This window comes from Mobula birostris, chromosome 3 (genome assembly GCF_030028105.1).
Source record: "Mobula birostris isolate sMobBir1 chromosome 3, sMobBir1.hap1, whole genome shotgun sequence".
NCBI classification, from domain to species: Eukaryota; Metazoa; Chordata; class Chondrichthyes; order Myliobatiformes; family Myliobatidae; genus Mobula; species Mobula birostris.
In genome coordinates this window covers 62,738,803-62,757,570 of record NC_092372.1, presented here as the reverse complement: position 1 = coordinate 62,757,570, position 18,768 = coordinate 62,738,803, and the positions used below count along the sequence as shown (strand labels likewise).

Here is an 18,768-nt window from a genome sequence, read left to right as displayed (position 1 = left end):
AAATGTAAAATTCACATAATCCTTCTGACATGCGGAATTAAGTTTAATTCAAATATCCAAGAATTTTAGCAAAGATTTCAGCAAACATTTAGTGAGTTAGGCAGCATCAGTAGAGACAGAAACAAAATTAATGTTCTGTATATATCCTACTGCTATTTAACTGCGTAAAATACATCACCTTGATTTACAGAAATTAAATTTCATCTGCTAATGCTGTCCTCAGCTTTCTTTCTGACCTATATCCTGCAGGCTTGGACAACAGTCCTTGTCATCCACAACAGTGCCAAATTTGGTGTAGTTTACAAACCTACTCTTCATAGCTTCTGCATTCACATTGAAATCTTTAATATATATTCAAAAAGCAAAGATGCCATCATTGAAGGGACTGGTCACATACACATATGTAATGTGTATACTTCAAAAATACTTGAGTATTGGATAATACTGCATGCAAACCAGCGATCTGCTCAAGGATGTGGAGAGGGATCAAGCAGGACTCAGGCCTCCTAAAAGTCATCCAAACAAAATAAGTTATTGGTGCATATATGCACAATTATGGCACACATATATGCCTCCTTCCCCAAAAAACAGCCAACCTCATCCGAATGGAAGCCAAGTACATTCTCTACTGCTCACTATTAGCTTCACTCTTGTGTGCAGATTCTGCAACTCCTTCACAGTCCCCATAATTTCTCTTTTACCATTCTGCTTTAATGTGCACAGTACCGTTGCATTAATGGACAAGTATGATGGTGGATGTTGGACAGGACTGCCTTCCTAACAACTACCTCTGCTTCCAGATTTTCCCTTGGAAGTGACAACAAATATTGAGAATGCCAGTCACAGTATGATGGGTGGCGATGTGTATATGGGTGTATTTAAGATTCATGGCAATGATGGAATATCACCTTATTGTTATAATCATTCCTCAAAAAGTAACCCACATCGGCATACTCCTTGAAGGGCAGAAAATCAATCTCCTCCGCTTTGCTATTTTCATACATACAAGTGTTCTCCCTCCTCTAGAGACTTGAAACAGCTAAATAATTTAAATGCAGCCTGTCACAACAGGGAATTACATTGGAAAGGAATGCCCGTCAATTAGGCAGATCTCAGGATGTTTTTCGGGGTCAGTTTCATTATGTAGGTCGGTCTCTATGTCTATATGAGCAGTGGCACTTACATCATAACCTTAGCTTCCTCAATGAAATCCTCTTCTGACATGGCACCTTCAAAAATGGTTTTGATTGCTACTTTATGCGTAGCTCTCCATTTTCCTAGACGCACCATCCCAAATTGTCCACTGCCCAGTTCTTTCATAAAAGTCAGCTCTGATGTGTTGATCTCCCATTTTTCTGTGGGAAAAAAAGTCATCCTTAAGTCATTAATTTCTTTACGTCAATCTGCTCATTATATAGTTATCAGTATGAAAATATTATGCATCTTTCTCAGTCTTCTATTTAAAAATTCAGATTTTAAAGATTTATATATTTGTCACATACACATCGAATTATACTGTGAAATGGGATGTTTACATCAAATCAAATCATCAAGGATTGTGTTGGCAAGTATTGCCTGCTTCCGGTGCCAACATAGCATGCCCGCAACTCACTAACCCTAACTGTACGTCTTTGGAAGGAAACCGGAGCACCCGGAGGAAATCCACGCAGTCACAGGGAGAAAGTACAAACTCCTCAAAGGTAGCGTTGGGAATCGAACTCTGATCTGTGATCACTGGTGCTAAAATAGCATTATGCTAACTGCTAGACTACTGTACCACCCTCACCCGGGACCTCATCTATGACTCCTCCGCTAAAGCTACTGCAGATGTGCCAAAGAATCCAAATGGATTTTCATCCTGCAACATTTATTTGTTTATTTTCATTTGGAGATATGTATAGAAACAAGCCCTACTGGTCTAATGAGCCCTTGCTGACCAATTACCACCCATTTGACCAATTAACCTGCCAAGCGGTACGTCTTTGGAATCTGGGAGGAAATTGGAGCACCTGGAGTAAACCCAAGAGGTCACGGCAAGAATGTACAAACTCCTTAGGACAGTGGCGGAAATTGAACCCAGGTCGCTGGCACTTTAAAGCATTATGCGAACCACTACACTACCATGCCACCCAAAGTCTTTAATATGTCTTCAAGAAAAACATTGAATGGTCTTCATGAGCATTAAAGGGGGAGATTGCATGGTAGGTCATCTCTAATCAATCTTATAAAGTTTTTTGAGCAGGTTACCAGGAAAGTTGATCAAAGAAAGGCAGTGGACATTGTCTACATGGACTTTAGCAAGCCCTTTGACAAAGTGCTGCATGGGAGGCTGGTCCAGAAGGTTGAGTTACTTGGCATTCAGGATGAAGTAATAAATTGGATTCAGCACTGGCTTTGAAGGAGAAGCCAAAGAGTGGTAGTAAATGGTTGCCGCTCTGAATGGAGGACTGTAACTAATGGTATGCTGCAGGGATCGGTGCTGGGTCTGTTGTTGTTCTTTAATGTTAGTGACTTGGATAATTATGTGGTGAACTGGATCAGCAAATTTGAGGATGGCACAAAAATTGGGGTATAATAGACAGCAAGCCAGGCTATCAAAGATTGCATCTAGACTACCTGGAAAAATGGGCTTAAAAATGGAAGATGGAACTTAATGCAGCTGAGTGAGGTGTTGCACTTCGGGAGGACAAACCAGGATAGGACATACACAGTGAAAGGCCGGGCACTGAGGGGTGCAGCAGAACAAAGGATCTGGAAATACATACTTGCTTGAAAGTGGCATCACAGGTCGATAGGGCTTTTGAAAAATTGGTCTTCAAAATCAAAGTATTATACAGGAGTGGGATGTTATGTTGAAGTTGTATAAGACAGTGGTGAGGCCAAATTTTGAGTATGTGTACAGTTCTAATCACCAACCTACAGGAATGATATCGATGAGATTGAAAGAACACAGAGAAAATTTACAAGCATGTTGCTGAGTCTTGAGGATATGAGTTATAGGGAAAAGTTGAATAGCAAGGACTTTATTCCCTGGAGCAATGAAGAATGAGAGGAGATTTGATAGAGCTATACAGTGCTAAATTATGAGCTGTATAGATGGGGTAAATGCAAGCAGCTTTTTCTGATCCTGTGCAGTGACACCTCCATGTCAATATGTTGGGCCCAGGGTAGATCTCCAGCACATCATCATCCACATAGACCTTGATGAAGCCAGTGGCATATTCATTTAGTCTTGAAGATGAATCCTTGAATATTGTCCAACCCACTGACTCAAAGCACTCTTCCACTTCTCTTGACATACCTTCTTGGTCCTCACACTAGTGCTGCGGTCCTTTGTCTCTGCCTATACACTGGGAGTGGAAATACAGCCAGGTGATCGGACTTTCCAAAGTGCAGGAGAGGGTTGACACGGTACATGTTCTTGATGGTGCTGTAACAGTGGCCAAGTGTGTTGGCACCTCTGGTTCCACAAGTGATATATTGGTGACAGCTTCTTCAAGCTGGCCTGACTGAAATGCCCCGCAATAATAGGGAAGGCATCAGGGTATGCTGTTTCGTGAGTGCCAATCACGGTGCTCAGCTCCTCCAGTGCCTACTTAATGCTGGCCAAGGATCTCAGCAGAAAACTCACAGATAAAATGGACAACATGTGGACTGCTAGGTATTTCAGTTCGGGTGAGCAGAACTGTGACAGACATCTCCTATCCCCATTCAAGCAAAGTCCAGACTATCTGAAAGTAGCATCACTGTAAGTGGTACATAGCTAACTCTTAATTACTCAAGTTTCACTTTTTGCATTTTGTGTTTTATTATCAAGAGGAATGAGCTGTTGGATATTGGTATATAGACTAGGATACAGAGGTATATAGAATAGAATATAGTACCATAGCTGAAGCCAGCTGTAGCAGGAATGCACATTCCCATTAATCCAACAGGATATCGGAATCTTGTGATGAGGCCTAAGCAAAGATATAAAGTGGAATATTATTGCCTTAAGAACATTTATTTCTGTTCATTATGATACTGACACTTAATAAATGAAGATCGTACATTTGTAAAAAGCAATTGAAAATAGTAAGTCTGTTTGTCCTAGTCAAAATGTCACAGCAAGTTCTTATCTTGATTTCAAATCCTTGAATATCACTGAATGGATATAGCACATTCTCTTCAATAAGAATGTGGCACCTGGTATGGGCAGACGAGAGGGCCAGTGGTCTTGTATAAACAGCCACAGAGCAGAAAGGTTGAATCAGGTGAGCGGATGAAGTGCAGGGAAGTGGTAAAAGATGTCCATTGGAGGCTAGGTTGAAATCTTTGAGGAATTAGGTTGGTTGGTAAATTTGTAAGTGGGGGGGGAGGAGCTGGGACCTTGACTTATTTGGGGATCTCAGGGAGCGATCACACATGCGGAGATGGCACACATAGAAATGGTTCTATGCCAGGGGTGAGGACAATAGGAGTAAAGGCAAGAAAAGGACTTTGATTAGGGATCCAGACCAGTGCTGTTGAAAGATGAACCCATAGTTGTCCAGGGAGTCACCAAAATTTCCCCTAAGTGCCAAAAGGAATGGCATATGCTGATACACAACTACCACAATTTATTCCGGGAATTATCCAATTTATGTCCACAGTGACATGAAACAAAGGTGGATGTCATGTTTTACCTGTTGTAGCCTTTCATTGCATTTTCAATTGTGCATCAGTGTGACATCTGAACTCTAAGAGAATCCTCTGTTAATTCACTATGGAAAATTATGCAAAACCAGCGACATCCAATCCCTCAAGGGCCAAATGTCTTGGGATAGAAGTAGGAAAAAAGCTTGTGCCAACACTCTGCTAGTTGTGCTCAAAATGTTTCACACGTTAGTTACTTCGAATTGCAGAGATAGTTGGAATATAGAAAGATCAAACGATCATTCTGAATGTGTAAATCACAGCAGACAATAATGAGCTAAACTGGCAGGAATGAGGTATCACTGGGTGAAAGAGGAATGTTGCCTAGAGAATTACTTCTTGTTCTTTATTGAACAGCCAAATTGTCTATACTATCCAGTGGACAAGTAAACCAAGTAAACATAGTCTAAATTTAGTGCTTCATGCAAAAAAGCACCTCCAGCATTGTTACAGCCTGCTCACATTCCTAGCACTGAGTTTCCAGTGTGAGCTGAACCAGAATTAGGTATGCTATCTAGGTGATGGATGAGAAAGTACATGGAGATCACATTAACTAAATGTTTAAATGGAATTATGTTTACACTTCACCATACCTGCTGCATTGTGTTCATGATATTCAATAAGCTCAGGAATTGTATCAAACAAGTGTTTCTCCGCCACATAGTACTGTCTATGTGATGTCTGTGTCTGTTTAATGTGGTAATGTCTGACTGATCCATTTTGATCTCTGTTGGAACATACAAAAATGATCAGTAAATTTTAGTCATTCAAGTACTCTTGATTCCATATTAGATCACATAGAACACTCTCAATGGAAGGATTGGATACAAAAGGAGAAGTCCACTTTAACTTACAATAATATCAGTACTAACCATTGATCTCACCATATCAACAATACTTTAATACCCAATAGAAAAGTCAATAAGATAATCTATTAGAAAGAAATGCCCTGTGCTTCCAAAAGAGTTCACGATTTTGCAGCTACTGCATCAATACCAAGAGTCAAATCACCATTAAGATTACAATGTTACTCAACTTTTGATAAGAATATGAAGCTGCCTTGGGCACCTAGCCTCAATGTCTGAGCTTTGCACAAATGACAATACAAATAACATGCCTGAAGTTGGAAAGTCTTCAGTACTTGAAGGGAAACTGAACATAAACTGACATGTAACTAGCTTATTAACATTACAGAAATAAAAGAGGAGTCAATATGTCATTGCAAATGGAAATATTAATGTAGACCATAAGATACAGGAGCAGAATTAGGCCATTCAGCCGGTCAAGTCTGCTCCACCATTCCATCATGGGTTATCTATTATCCTCTGATATTAGGCTCCCACTTAATGTACAGTATATGGTTTTGCAGTCATACAAAACCACAAAGGAAACAGCGTCAGGTCAAACAGTAATGGAAATAGACAACTTGAGAGGGTGCAAGTATGAGGTCTTCAAGTAAAAAAACCAGGGCTCTGATATTTCTGCATTGTCTTTGATCAGTAAATTCCAGGTGGAGATAGAACTTCAAGCATAAAGAAAGAGAATTTTTTTTTAATACAAGAGGGTAGCCATTGATATGGGTCAGTGAGGGGATGTCCAATTAAACTATGTGCTGAAGTGCAAGAATTAAACATTTGCTGGGCTGAGCTCTAATTGACTTGGAACATGTACCATGTGTGATTCCCACATGTACAGTACATTTTTGCAGCTTGAGATCTCAGAGCAGAGTGATCGGTGATTGAAAACTAGGCCATAAGCTATGTTCTGCGACCCCTCCCAGAGCACCTCAGTGAAGTTCCAAGGGTCTTCACAACTGATTCTAAATGTCTCTGATTATTCTGTGTAAAAACATATTTATCTGGCATAAATTAACGAGGAATAGCATTATTAGTTATGATAAATATAATAAAAGCAAATCAGTTACATTTACCAATCTCTTCTCTGCGGGTCAGCGGCAGCTTTGAAATGAGTGGGAACACTCAATATGCCAGCTCTGGCTACATCTAGCCCAATGTGTCTGACCCATCAGCTCAGTACAATGGAGCTCAGCCCCTAGACCTGATGCTAAATTCAGCAATGGACCACGATATCAAATGTGAATCATCTAAATGTACACATGTGCTGTGCTTCCAGGCCTCAACACATACTGTAGGTATGGAATTTCAGCGCTTTCAGGAATTTCAACAGTGACCCACTCCCTGTGGTTGACAGCAGTTCTCTATTGGACTGCCAGCTTTACAATGAATTCTGGGCTTTGCTTTTGAATGCACTTTGAAACCTAAGCAAGAACAGTGAGACTCCAGAAAATATTTCTTATTTTTATACTTCCATAACCGAATTGATAGAGTACACTGTTTTGTCAAATCATTGCTTACCCTCCAGCTTTGGTGAAAACAGATACAGTGTAAATTCCAGGCTGGCTGGAGTCTCTGACAATAAAGGCCCCTTCCTTACCCTAAAGAAAATATACATGAAAAGATAGTAAATTGCTTTAAAAACCTGTGAACAGAAGATTTGGGTGATAAAATTGGATTAAGCACACTTAGTGAAAAGAAACATGAAAAAAAGGAGTGGACCATTCAGTCCTTTGAGACTTCAGCTATCAATACATTCATCTGGTCCTCTAACCCAATATCACGTTCCTTCCCACTCTCTCCTCATCAACACTTCATGTCTTTTGTGTTTAGAAATCCATCTAGCTCCTTCTTAAATACATTCAGAAATTTGATCTCTAATTTCTGTGGTAATGAATGCCTCGGGCTAACTGCCCTTTGAGTGAAGAAATTCTAAGTGACTCACTTTATTTCCTGAGACTATGATACTTATTTCAGACCGCCCTTCCAAGGAAAACATTTCTCTTACCAAAGCCTCCAGCTTGTCAAGACTTATCAGGGTTTTGTAAGATCCATGTGACTTTGTCTAATTTTTTGGAAGCCTGGGAGTGCAGGCCCTGAAGAACTCAATCCCTCCTCACCAACACAGGAATCATTCTGGTTAATTTCAATGGCCCTCCCCCCATTACAAGTGGTTGCCTTCCTAAATTAGCAGAGCAAAACTGCAGTTAACATTCTATGGGTGGTCTCACCTAGACTTCGTATAATTGTAGTAAGATTCCTTGTTCATGCACTCAAAATGTCTTCCAATGAACGCCGGTGAATTGTTTGTCTACTTAAGTGCTTGTTGTACCTGACTGTAACAGAACATCCGTATCCCCTTGTACATAATATTTCCTAATAGTTCACCATTTAACCAACATTTCGCCTTGCCCTACCAAGGTGAATAACTTCCACCTTGAGGGATGGACTAGGTTCTGCTTTGATTCCACCACTTAAGTTATATTCTGTCTTCTCCTACCAAGGTGAATAACTTTCACACAGCTTCCCCTACCAAGGTGGATAACTTCACATGTTTATCCATGTTATTCTGCTTAACATTTGCCTGCTCACTCAACTTGAGCAAACTGTTTTGACTCCTTTTTGCTTTCTCCTCAGAACTTACAATCCTGACCAAATTCATGTCATCGACAAATTTTAAAAATTTGAAATGTGGCTCTCTCATCCAATTATGGAATAGCAGGCCTGCAAACATTACTCCAGTGGTACCCCACTTATTCCTACTCTCACATTCCTATTAATCAATTTCAATCCATGCCAAGTCATTGTCCCAAATCCCATGAATTTTCATTGAGTGATTGTGTAGGACTTCATCAAAGGTCCCTGAAGCTTCAAAATCACACATAATCAGCACATCACACAAACCAATCTTCCATCCTTGGACTCACTTTACACCGCACGCTGTCGGAGCAGTGCTGCCGGGATAATCAAGGACACGACCCACCCAACCATCACACTTTTCATCCCTCTTCCCTCTGGGAGAAGGCTGAGGAGCTTGAAGACCCATACGGCCAGATTTGGGAACAGCTTCCTTCCAACTGTGAGAAGACTGCTGAACAGATCCTGACCCGGATCTCGGCCATACTCTCCAAATATTCGGACCTGCCTCTCGGTTTTTTTGCACTACCTTACTTTCCCTTTTCTATTTTCTATTTATGATTTATAATTTAAATTTTTAATACTTACTATCAATTTGTACTCCAGGGGAGCGTGAAGCGCAGAATCAAATATCGCTGCGATGATTGTACACTCTAGTATCAATTGTTTGGCGACAATAAAGTATAAAGTATCAATGCAGCATATTGTTGTTTGCGTTTTAAAATGCACCATATTCTTCTTTATCTAATCTACCAGTTACATCCTGAAAAATACTTCACCATATTTGTCAAGCATGAGTTCCTCACGTAATTTGTCTAATCTTGTTAATGTTTCCCAAGTACCCCTTGTAAGGCCCTTGTAACCTTTGTAAGAGGTTCTAGCATTGTGTAGGCTAACCAGCCAATAGGTCAGTCTCTTGTCTCATTTTTAAAAGATGAGTTTGAATTTGCTCTTCACCAATCTACACAAATCATGTCATAGTCCATGCAGTTTGGAAAACAATTCATCCACTATTTCATCTTTTAGCAGTCCAGAATGCAAATTACCAAGTGATGGGAATATGTTGTATTTCTGTCCAAGTAATTTCTCCAGCATATTATTTATTTACTGTTACTAATTTTCTAATCACAGAATGTGATCATCTCTGCATTGGAGAAATAAAATGCAGATGGGGTGACCATGTTGCAGAACACCTATGTTGCGTTACAGGGCAGACCCTGAGCTTCCCATTACCTGCCACTTTAATTCCACGTCCCAGTCCTACTCTGAACTATCATCTGTGGTCCCTTCTACTGTTACAACAAGTCCAACACAAGCTTGAGGAGCAACACTTTGTTTTCCATCTGGGCCAATTGCTGCATTTGGGACTCAATTTTGAATTCTACAACTTCCAGTAACTTTGCTTCTGTCTAACAGTCACCTATTTATGATATTGACTCAACTAGTTAATTTTTTCCACTTTTATTGTCTTTAGCCTCTGGCACTGGAGAATATGCTCAGCCTGACCTATCCAGCTGGTCCTCCTGCTCTGCATTGTGCAATCCCTACATTATTCTAGCCCTGTTCTCCCTCTCTAACTGCTCCCGTTCACTCACTGACCAGATAGCTTTACTCACAGCTTAACCGCATGATCAACCTGGTTTCACCCATTCAGGGAATCCCCCTTTGCTATCCTCACTGCAGCTTAACAAGCTTCATTTCTCTCCTTCCCTTTTCCACTGAAGGGTCATTGACCTAAAACATTAACTCTATCTCTCTTCCCACAGATATGATCCGCTGAGTAGTTCAAGCATTTTCAGTTTTTGTTTTAGTTCTCCAGCACCTGCAGTTTTTTTGATTTTCACTAATATTTTAATTAATTGTATTTCCTGTATTAGTTTGATTGACTGATTTATTTACTTCCTATTGCAAATAAAGGGGCTACATCTATATTCACTAATCCTTTTTCTCCTTACAGACTTGCAGAGGTTTCCACAATCCATTTTACATTCCTTGCCAGTTTCACTTCAAATTCCATTTTTAGTTGCTTATGATCAATCACTTGATCCCTTTTGTTCTGAATTCTAAATGTTTTTTCAGAGTAGCCATATAAAGGTAATATTTCTGGTGACTTTACATGGCTATTCATTCAACCTAATCCCGACCTTAATCTCAAACACAAAATGCTGGAGGAATTCAGCAGGCCAGGCAGCATCAATGGAAAAAAGTACAGTCAACATTTTGGGCCGAGACCCTTTGGCAGGACACTTCTCCATGAATGCTGCCTGGCCTGCTGAGTTCCTCCAGCATTTTGTGTCTGTTGCTTGGATTTCCAGTGTCTGCAGAATCTCTCTTGTTCCTGACCTTAATCTCTTTTATGAGGCATGTTTGGGTCACTTTTCATCAACTTGCTTTCATTAAACAAAAAGAAAAAAATATGAGTGGCTGCTGATTCACTAAGAATATATACTGCGTGATTGATGGAAATCAATTTCTTTCACTTCCTCTTGAAATTATTAACAATGCTTAAAATATAAAATTAGTCTCATAAGTGATGAACCACAAATATTTTTGCTTTTAAAATTGTAGTCCTGTGTAATACACCGCACAACCGTCATGCCTTTTGCTTAACTATTTAAATTCCAAATTGAAAATAGTAGTTAAAACAATACTTTTAAAAAAATGTAACATGTAATTTCAATTTAAATACGCATCCAACATGTAATAGTTGGAAGTTTTATATAATTTACCTCTTGCCGTAGAAGCTGCTCTGCTTTGCTTCTTGTGATATTTTTACAATACCACCTGGGAGAAAGAGAGAATGCTATCATCATTATTTATATGTGTGATGTTTGGCATAGCAATATCGCATTTATATTGAAAATGACCAATACTTCTTTATTCAGCAGTTCCTCAAGTTACGAAAGGATGAATCAAAAAAGCTGAGCGAAAAGTATCATAGGCACTTCAGTACAGTGTATTCCTATGCATGTAGAATGGCATACTATTTCTTATGGTATTCCTTATAGTGGAAATCTGTTGCTGAAGACTGACAAAGTATGGAAGTATTTAGCCACACAGATTGAAACAACACTTAAGAGTCAAGTCAAGTCACTTTTTATTGTCATTTGGACCATTACTGCTGGTACAGTACACACTAAAAACAAGACAACATTTTTCAGGACCATGGTGCTACATGAAACAATACAAAAACTTATACTGAACTACGTAAAACAACACAAAACTACACTAGACTACAGACCTACCCAGGACTGCATAAAGTGCACAAAACAGTGCAGGCATTACAATAAATAATAAACAAGACAATAGGCACAGTGGAGGGCAGTAGGTTGGTGTCAGTCCAGGCTCTGGGTATTGAGGAGTCTGATGGCTTGGGGGAAGAAACTCTTACATAGTCTGGTCGTGAGAGCCCGAATGCTTCAGTGCCTTTTGCCAGATGGCAGGAGGGAAAAGGGTTTATATGAGGGGTGCATGGGGTCCTTTATAATGCTGTTTGCTTTGCAGATGCAACGTGTGGTGTAAATGTCTGTAATGGTGGGAAGAGAGACCCCAATGATCTTCTCAGCTGACCTTACTATCCACTGCAGGGTCTTGCGATCCGAGATGGTGCAATTTCTGAACCAGTCAGTGATGCAGCTGCTCAGGATGCTCTCGATACATCCTCTGTAGAATGTGGTGAGGATGAGGAGTGGGAGATGGACTTCTCCCAGCCTTCGCAGAAAGTAGAGACGCTGCTGGGCTTTCTTTGCTATGGAGCTGGTGTTGAGGGACCAGGTGAGATTCTCACCCAGAAGAAATTTGGTGCTTTTAACGATCTCTACGGAGGAGTCGTCAATGTTCAGCGGAGAGTGGTCGCTCCATGTCCTCCTGAAGTCAACAACTATCTCTTTTGTTTTGTTCACATTCAGAGACAGGTTGTTGGCTCTGCACCAGTCCATTAGCAGCAGCACCTCCTCTCTGTATGCTGACTCATCGTTCTTGCTGATGAGACCCACCACAGTCGCGTCATCGGCGAACTTGATGATATGGTTTGAGCTGTGTGTTGCCACACAGTCGAGCCACTTTCAGTCAAAGCTATATGAATAAAAATGGGGTGATGTACTGAAGATGGATGCCTAATGGTTGGTATGGACTGGGTGGCCAAATATGTGTTTCCATGATGGGTGCTCCATACTAAGACTTTATGCCACTCACTAACCCTTTAAGGACCAAGACGTCAGCCTTCTTAACATCATAAAATGCAGTTAACTATACCCCAGGCCCTATTTTAACTATTTCAGGCGAGGCTCTTCACACAGTGGTGAAGGTAACTATGTCATAGAAAATCTTGAGTGCTTCATGTGTAACTGAGTTGACAGAGATTGGGCTCCTTTTTTTAATGAAATATTGCCTTCATTGGTCCTGTGTACAGTGAAATGCATCATTTAGCATTTCTAACGAGGATTGTACTAGGCAGCCCACAGATGTTGCCGTGCTTTTGGCACCATAATAGTATGCCTACAACCCTACCCGTACACCTTTGGAATATGAGAGGAAACCAGAGCACCCAGAAGAAATCTATAGGGTAATGCGGAGCACGTACTGACTCCTTACAGACGACAATGGGAATTGAACTCTGATTAAACTACGCTACCCCACTGCCCATTCAATTCTTTGTACCACTATGCAACCGCAGTTGCGAGTCTCATGGTACATTTCAGATGTCTTTGCCACCTCTGCCTGACTGGACGACTTCCACACAGTTTTCCAATGTTGACGGATGACCTGCTCAACAATTGGTTCAGTATCATAAAATGTAATTAATTGAAGTTCACATTATTCCCTTATTGCAAATCACCACAGGAACTTCTGCACCACAAGGCAGTTTTGTACCACATAAATGTATCATTGTATTGACTACCACAACAGTTTATACTGCACATGACAGCACAAGGATATTGTTTAGTTAAAGGCACATACTGATTTTTAAAGTACTACATCTTAATAACACAACAATATTCTTCTTAATATTGAAACAGCAATTGGTTACAGGGTGAACTTACTCAAATGCCTCTATATTATTAGCTTTCTTCTCAGTCACATAGTTGCTTGGAATGAATCCTTCGTTTCTGAAATAACACATTAATTGTTCTCTGTTCAGATTCATGAAGCATTGTAAACATGATGTAAACAATCTGCAGCCTGATTTTAAAGTTTGGGAAATGTACTTATTCTTCTCAAAGTTAAACTATGGCATTAAGCAAGCAAATTCACTCAATTTGTCCAATCTCAAGGTAGTATATGTCGATGTTTACACACTTTGATAATAAATTGACAGTAACTTTGAAAGGCAGAGATGAGATGGGGGAGAAGGTAATAAGATCCCTTCACAAGTGAGGGCAGGTTGAGGACACAATACCATATCAGTGCCATGTTACCTGGATGGTGAAGCCAAGGAGCCAGTTTATTTAAGCTGAAAGCTATATGAAGTGATAGAAATTATTAAATATTTAAATCATAGATTGTTTTAAATATTTATTTCCCTCAGAGAGAAAATGTTCCTTCTTAAAATGTTAAAGTATACACTTCAAAAATGTTTTTTAATGCTTTATTTGTCAGGTGTACATTGAAACATACCATGAAGTGAGTTTAAACGCAAACAACAGGAATTCTGCAGATGCTGGAAATTCAAGCAACACACATCAAAGTTGCTGGTGAATGCAGCAGACCAGGCAGCATCTGTAGGAAGAGGTGCAGTCGACGTTTCAGGCCGAGACCCTTCGTCAGGACTAACTGAAGGAAGAGTGAGTAAGGGATTTGAAAGTTGGAGGGGGAGGGGGAGATCCAAAATGATAGGAGAAGACAGGAGGGGGAGGGATAGAGCCAAGAGCTGGACAGGAGATTGGCAAAAGGGGATACGAGAGGATCATGGGACAGGAGGTCCGGGAAGAAAGACAAGGCGGGGGGACCCAGAGGATGGGCAAGAGGTATAGTCAGAGGGACAGAGGGTGAAAAAGGAGAGTGAGAGAAAGAATGTGTACATAAAAATAAGTAACAGATGGGGTACGAGGGGGAGGTGGGGCCTAGCGGAAGTTAGAGAAGTCGATGTTCATGCCATCAGGTTGGAGGCTACCCAGAGGGAATATAAGGTGTTGTTCCTCCAACCTGAGTGTGGCTTCATCTTTACAGTAGAGGAGGCCGTGGATAGACATGTCAGAATGGGAATGGGATGCGGAATTAAAATGTGTGGCCACTGGGAGATCCTGCTTTCTCTGGCGGACAGAACATAGATGTTCAGCAAAGCGGTCTCCCAGTCTGCGTCGGGTCTCGCCAATATATAAAAGGCCACATCGGGAGCACCGGACGCAGTATATCACCCCAGTCGACTCACAGGTGAAGTGTTGCCTCACCTGGAAGGACTGTTTGGGGCTCTGAATGGTGGTAAGGGAGGAAGTGTAAGGGCATGTGTAGCACTTGTTCCGCTTACACGGATAAGTGCCAGGAGGGAGATCAGTGGGGAGGGATGGGGCGGACGAATGGACAAGGGAGTTGTGTAGGGAGCGATCCCTGCGGAATGCAGAGGGGGGGGGAGGGAAAGATGTGCTTAGTGGTGGGATCCCGTTGGAGGTGGCGGAAGTTACGGAGAATAATATGTTGGACCCGGAGGCTGGTGGGGTGGTAGGTGAGGACCAGGGGAACCCTATTCCTAGTGGGGTGGCGGGAGGATGGATCCTAGTGGGGTGGCGGGAGGATGGAAAATATCCCCTTCTTGCAATTCCTCCGTCTCCGCTGCATCTGCTCTCAGGATGAGGCTTTTCATTCTAGGACGAGGGAGATGTCTTCCTTTTTTAAAGAAAGGGGCTTCCCTTCCTCCACTATCAACTCTGCTCTTAAACGCATCTCCCCCATTTCACGTACATCTGCTCTCACTCCATCCTCCCGCCGCCCCACTAGGAATAGGGTTCCCCTGGTCCTCACCTACCACCCCACCAGCCTCCGGGTCCAACATATTATTCTCCGTAACTTCCGCCACCTCCAACGGGATCCCACCACTAAGCACATCTTTCCCTCCCCACCTCTCTCTGCATTCCGCAGGGATCGCTCCCTACACAACTCCCTTGTCCATTCGTCCCCCCCCATCCCTCCCCACTGATCTCTCTCCTGGCACTTATCTGTGTCAGCAGAACAAGTGCTACACATGCCCTTACACTTCCTCCCTTACCACCATTCAGGGCCCCAAACAGTCCTTCCAGGGGAGGCAACACTTCACCTGTGAGTCGACTGGGGTGATATACTGCGTCCGGTGCTCCCAATGTGGCCTTTTATATATTGGCGAGACCCAACGCAGACTGGGAGACCGCTTTGCTGAACATCTACACTCTGTCCGCCAGAGAAAGCAGGATCTCCCAGTGGCCACACATTTTAATTCGACATCCCATTCCCATTCTGACATGTCTATCCACGGCCTCCTCTACTGTAAAGATGAAGCCACACTCAGGTTGTAGGAACAACACCTTATATTCCCTCTGGGTAGCCTCCAACCTGATGGCATGAACATCGACTTCTCTAACTTCCGCTAGGCCCCACCTCCCCCTCGTACCCCATCTGTTACTTATTTTTATGCACACATTCTTTCTCTCATTCTCCTTTTTCTCCCTCTGTCCCTCTGAATATACCTCTTGCCCATCCTCTGGGTTCCCCCCCCCGTCTTTCTTCCCAGACCTCCTGTCCCATGATCCTCTCGTATCCCCTTTTGCCTATCACCTGTCCAGCTCTTGGCTCTATCCCTCCCCCTCCTGTCTTCTCCTATCATTTTGGATCTCCCCCTCCCCCTCCAACTTTCAAATCCCTTACTCACTCTTCCTTCAGTTAGTCCTGACGAAGGGTCTCGGCCTGAAACGTCGACTGCACCTCTTCCTACAGATGCTGCCTGGCCTGCTGCATTCACCAGCAACTTTGATGTGTGTTGTATGAAGTGAGTTGTTTGTGTCCCTTTTCCCTTTCCTCCATTTTGGCCTGCAGGCGTTAGACCTGGATCGTTTTAAGATCATCTCGAGAAGTCTAACAGGATACACCTTCAGGTAAGAATTTAAGCTAAAATATGCTATACCAATTCACCTGGATGATAATGATATCTTAATGATGTTTGAAGAAGCATAGAAGATATCTCTGCTTCCCAGTCTTACATAATAATCCCATAAAAATAAATCACATGACTACTTAAGTTGCTGCTGTTCATGAAACAATGTTGATAAAACTTGTCTGCCATATAATTCAAATCGGCATGATCAGAAATCTACAGGATGATAATGATGATGATATTTCAATCATAGAGGTCTTTAGGTGTTTGTAATAGATCTGGTGTTCTGTAGTGAAATTTAGAGATGAATGGATTCTCTCTGGACAAGGCGGAAGCAATTGTAAAAGTAAATGTCAGTTTGTCCCAAGTTCTCTGCTACTCTTATATATACATGTGAGGACAGGAGAAGTAAATAGGGGAACTGTCCGTGATGGATGTGTGAGCAGTTTAACATTTTACTTCTGAGAATAGACCAGGGAAACACTAAAGGACCTCAGGGCAAATTCAATAATTAAAGAAACATAGAAGCATAGAAAACCTACAGCACAATGCAGGCCTTTCGGCCCACAAAGCTGTGCCAAACCTTAGAAATTACCTAGGGAATTATTATCATTCTTGAATGAAGCATAGGTGATAATAACTTTCAGGGTGAATAGTTTACTCCCTTATTTAAGATTTTAACGAGAGCAAAGTTTTAATGGCAAAGGCATTCAGTTTCACATAGACATGAACAATGTATCTCACTGGACTGCAGCCTCACATGCTGTCCTACAGCTGTGATTTATGTTCGCTAGAGAAGCAACCTTGCCAAGTCCAATTGAGGTCTCCAATGTAACTCAAAAAATATATTTTTGTATGTTATCAAATGTGCAAAAAATAATTAATTCTTACCCATTCTTGTCTCTTGCCTTCCACCAATGAGGGTCATGTTTCTGAAGTATAATGTATTCTTCGTACCTCCTGACACTCAGATCAGTGGGCTCCTGGGCACAGAAGTCATAGAGAGCGATCACAGTGGTCTCCCCGCCATCCTCATCATCAGCAGGGGGAGGTGGCGGTGGCTTCCTTCTTGATGGGACCCCTACTGTCCTGTTCACCTGAGCAGTGACACGGATCATAAAATTATAAGTAAAATTCACCCTACTAAAATACTGCCAATCAGTGCAAAATATATACCATCAAAATAGTGACAGATACACGGATAGGAAACGTTTCGAAGGTTATGGGCCAAGCACTGGCAAATGGGAATAGATTGGATGGGCACCTTCGTTGGCATGGATCAGTTGGTCTAACTTTATCTACAAGAAGTTGGGAGCTATGGTTGTAGAACAAAGAGAACCTCAGATGACTGAAATCTTTTGACAAAGTTATTGTGGAGGAGTGACATAGTCCTGAAAAATTCCCCACTATTTTTAGGTAAATAGCATCTAATATTTTGCCAGCACTACACAGCGTATATAAAAAAAAATCATAGCCAACTGTTTTAAGAGGCCTTTGTAATCTTAAGAGGCTTTTGTAAACACTTCATTAAAATATTCCCATAATATCATTGTATTTCCCAGGTGCTATTTGAATATAGAATTAGCATGAGAATGTTATTCTGCCTTCTAATATATTTATTAAAAAAACAATGATGACTCTGTGCCTGTGTCAGAAGACAATTCTCATAATGTTTTTAATCTCAGTACCTGCTGAGGTTCTGTGCAAAATACATTCTGATCTGCACCAGTGTTGCAATTAGTTAAGCGTAATCTCTAAAATTAAATGAAGTGTTTCACCAACAAACCCATAATATTCAAAGAAAACCTTTGCTTTGTTAGCTGTGCAAGTGAAGTTATTTCCCCCACCAAGTATGTGGAGTCAACTATATCTGATGAAAACCACATTTTTGACAGGCTAGTTAGCTCAAATGTTATATGAAGGTTAAGTGCTTATCCTTAAATTCTAAGTTATATTTAATGGAAATAAATAAATGATAAATGGATGTAGCTAAAGTATTTAAAATTAATTTACAGCACCCCATGATACATTTTAATGTTAATATTAGTAATGCCATTATCGGTAACACTGCAACATCCTTTCACAGTGTGGGTTCTCCCAGTGATCAGGACCCTCCAGCAACATTCATGGTTGCCACTTTCCTAAAAAATTTTCCGAACTGTCACCTCAAGTAAAGTTGTTCCTTGTTCTTTATCAGTGCAAAAAAAAATCTTTAATGAGATGATCAACGTGAATTGAAAACTTCCTCTCCATGACATTGTGAAAAATTTTCTCTCAATGTACGTATAGACTCACATAACGTGTGGCATATGTCATGAAAACATGTTTCACCTACTCGGTAAACGTTTGAAGGATACGATGGCTGGCGATCATTCAGGGGATATTCATCCATGAGATCATTGTCCTCCAAGCTCATCTGAGTTGTGACTGCACTAAAATTCAATAGAAATAAAAGGTGACATTAATTATATCACTGCAGGCCATAGATGATCAATAAAAAGCATAGAAAGATGCCTTCAGCTGGAAGGTAAAAAAGCGCAGCTT

The 18,768-nt window shown here is 41.2% G+C and overlaps 1 protein-coding gene across 2 annotated transcripts in view; it reads right to left on the bottom strand.

Annotated features, from left to right (window-relative positions):
- The window catches only part of txk (TXK tyrosine kinase), a 48,135-nt gene that overhangs the window by 9,202 nt on the left and 20,165 nt on the right, over positions 1 to 18,768 (bottom strand). For both annotated transcript variants that reach the window (XM_072252751.1, XM_072252753.1), the window contains 8 exons: positions 18,560 to 18,656; positions 17,116 to 17,321; positions 13,208 to 13,273; positions 10,895 to 10,949; positions 7,050 to 7,129; positions 5,268 to 5,401; positions 3,885 to 3,959; positions 1,184 to 1,355 (listed from right to left, as the gene is read on the bottom strand). In XM_072252751.1, coding sequence (XP_072108852.1) covers positions 1,184 to 1,355; positions 3,885 to 3,959; positions 5,268 to 5,401; positions 7,050 to 7,129; positions 10,895 to 10,949; positions 13,208 to 13,273; positions 17,116 to 17,321; positions 18,560 to 18,656 — 885 coding nt within the window. The remainder of the gene's footprint in view (positions 1 to 1,183; positions 1,356 to 3,884; positions 3,960 to 5,267; positions 5,402 to 7,049; positions 7,130 to 10,894; positions 10,950 to 13,207; positions 13,274 to 17,115; positions 17,322 to 18,559; positions 18,657 to 18,768) is intronic.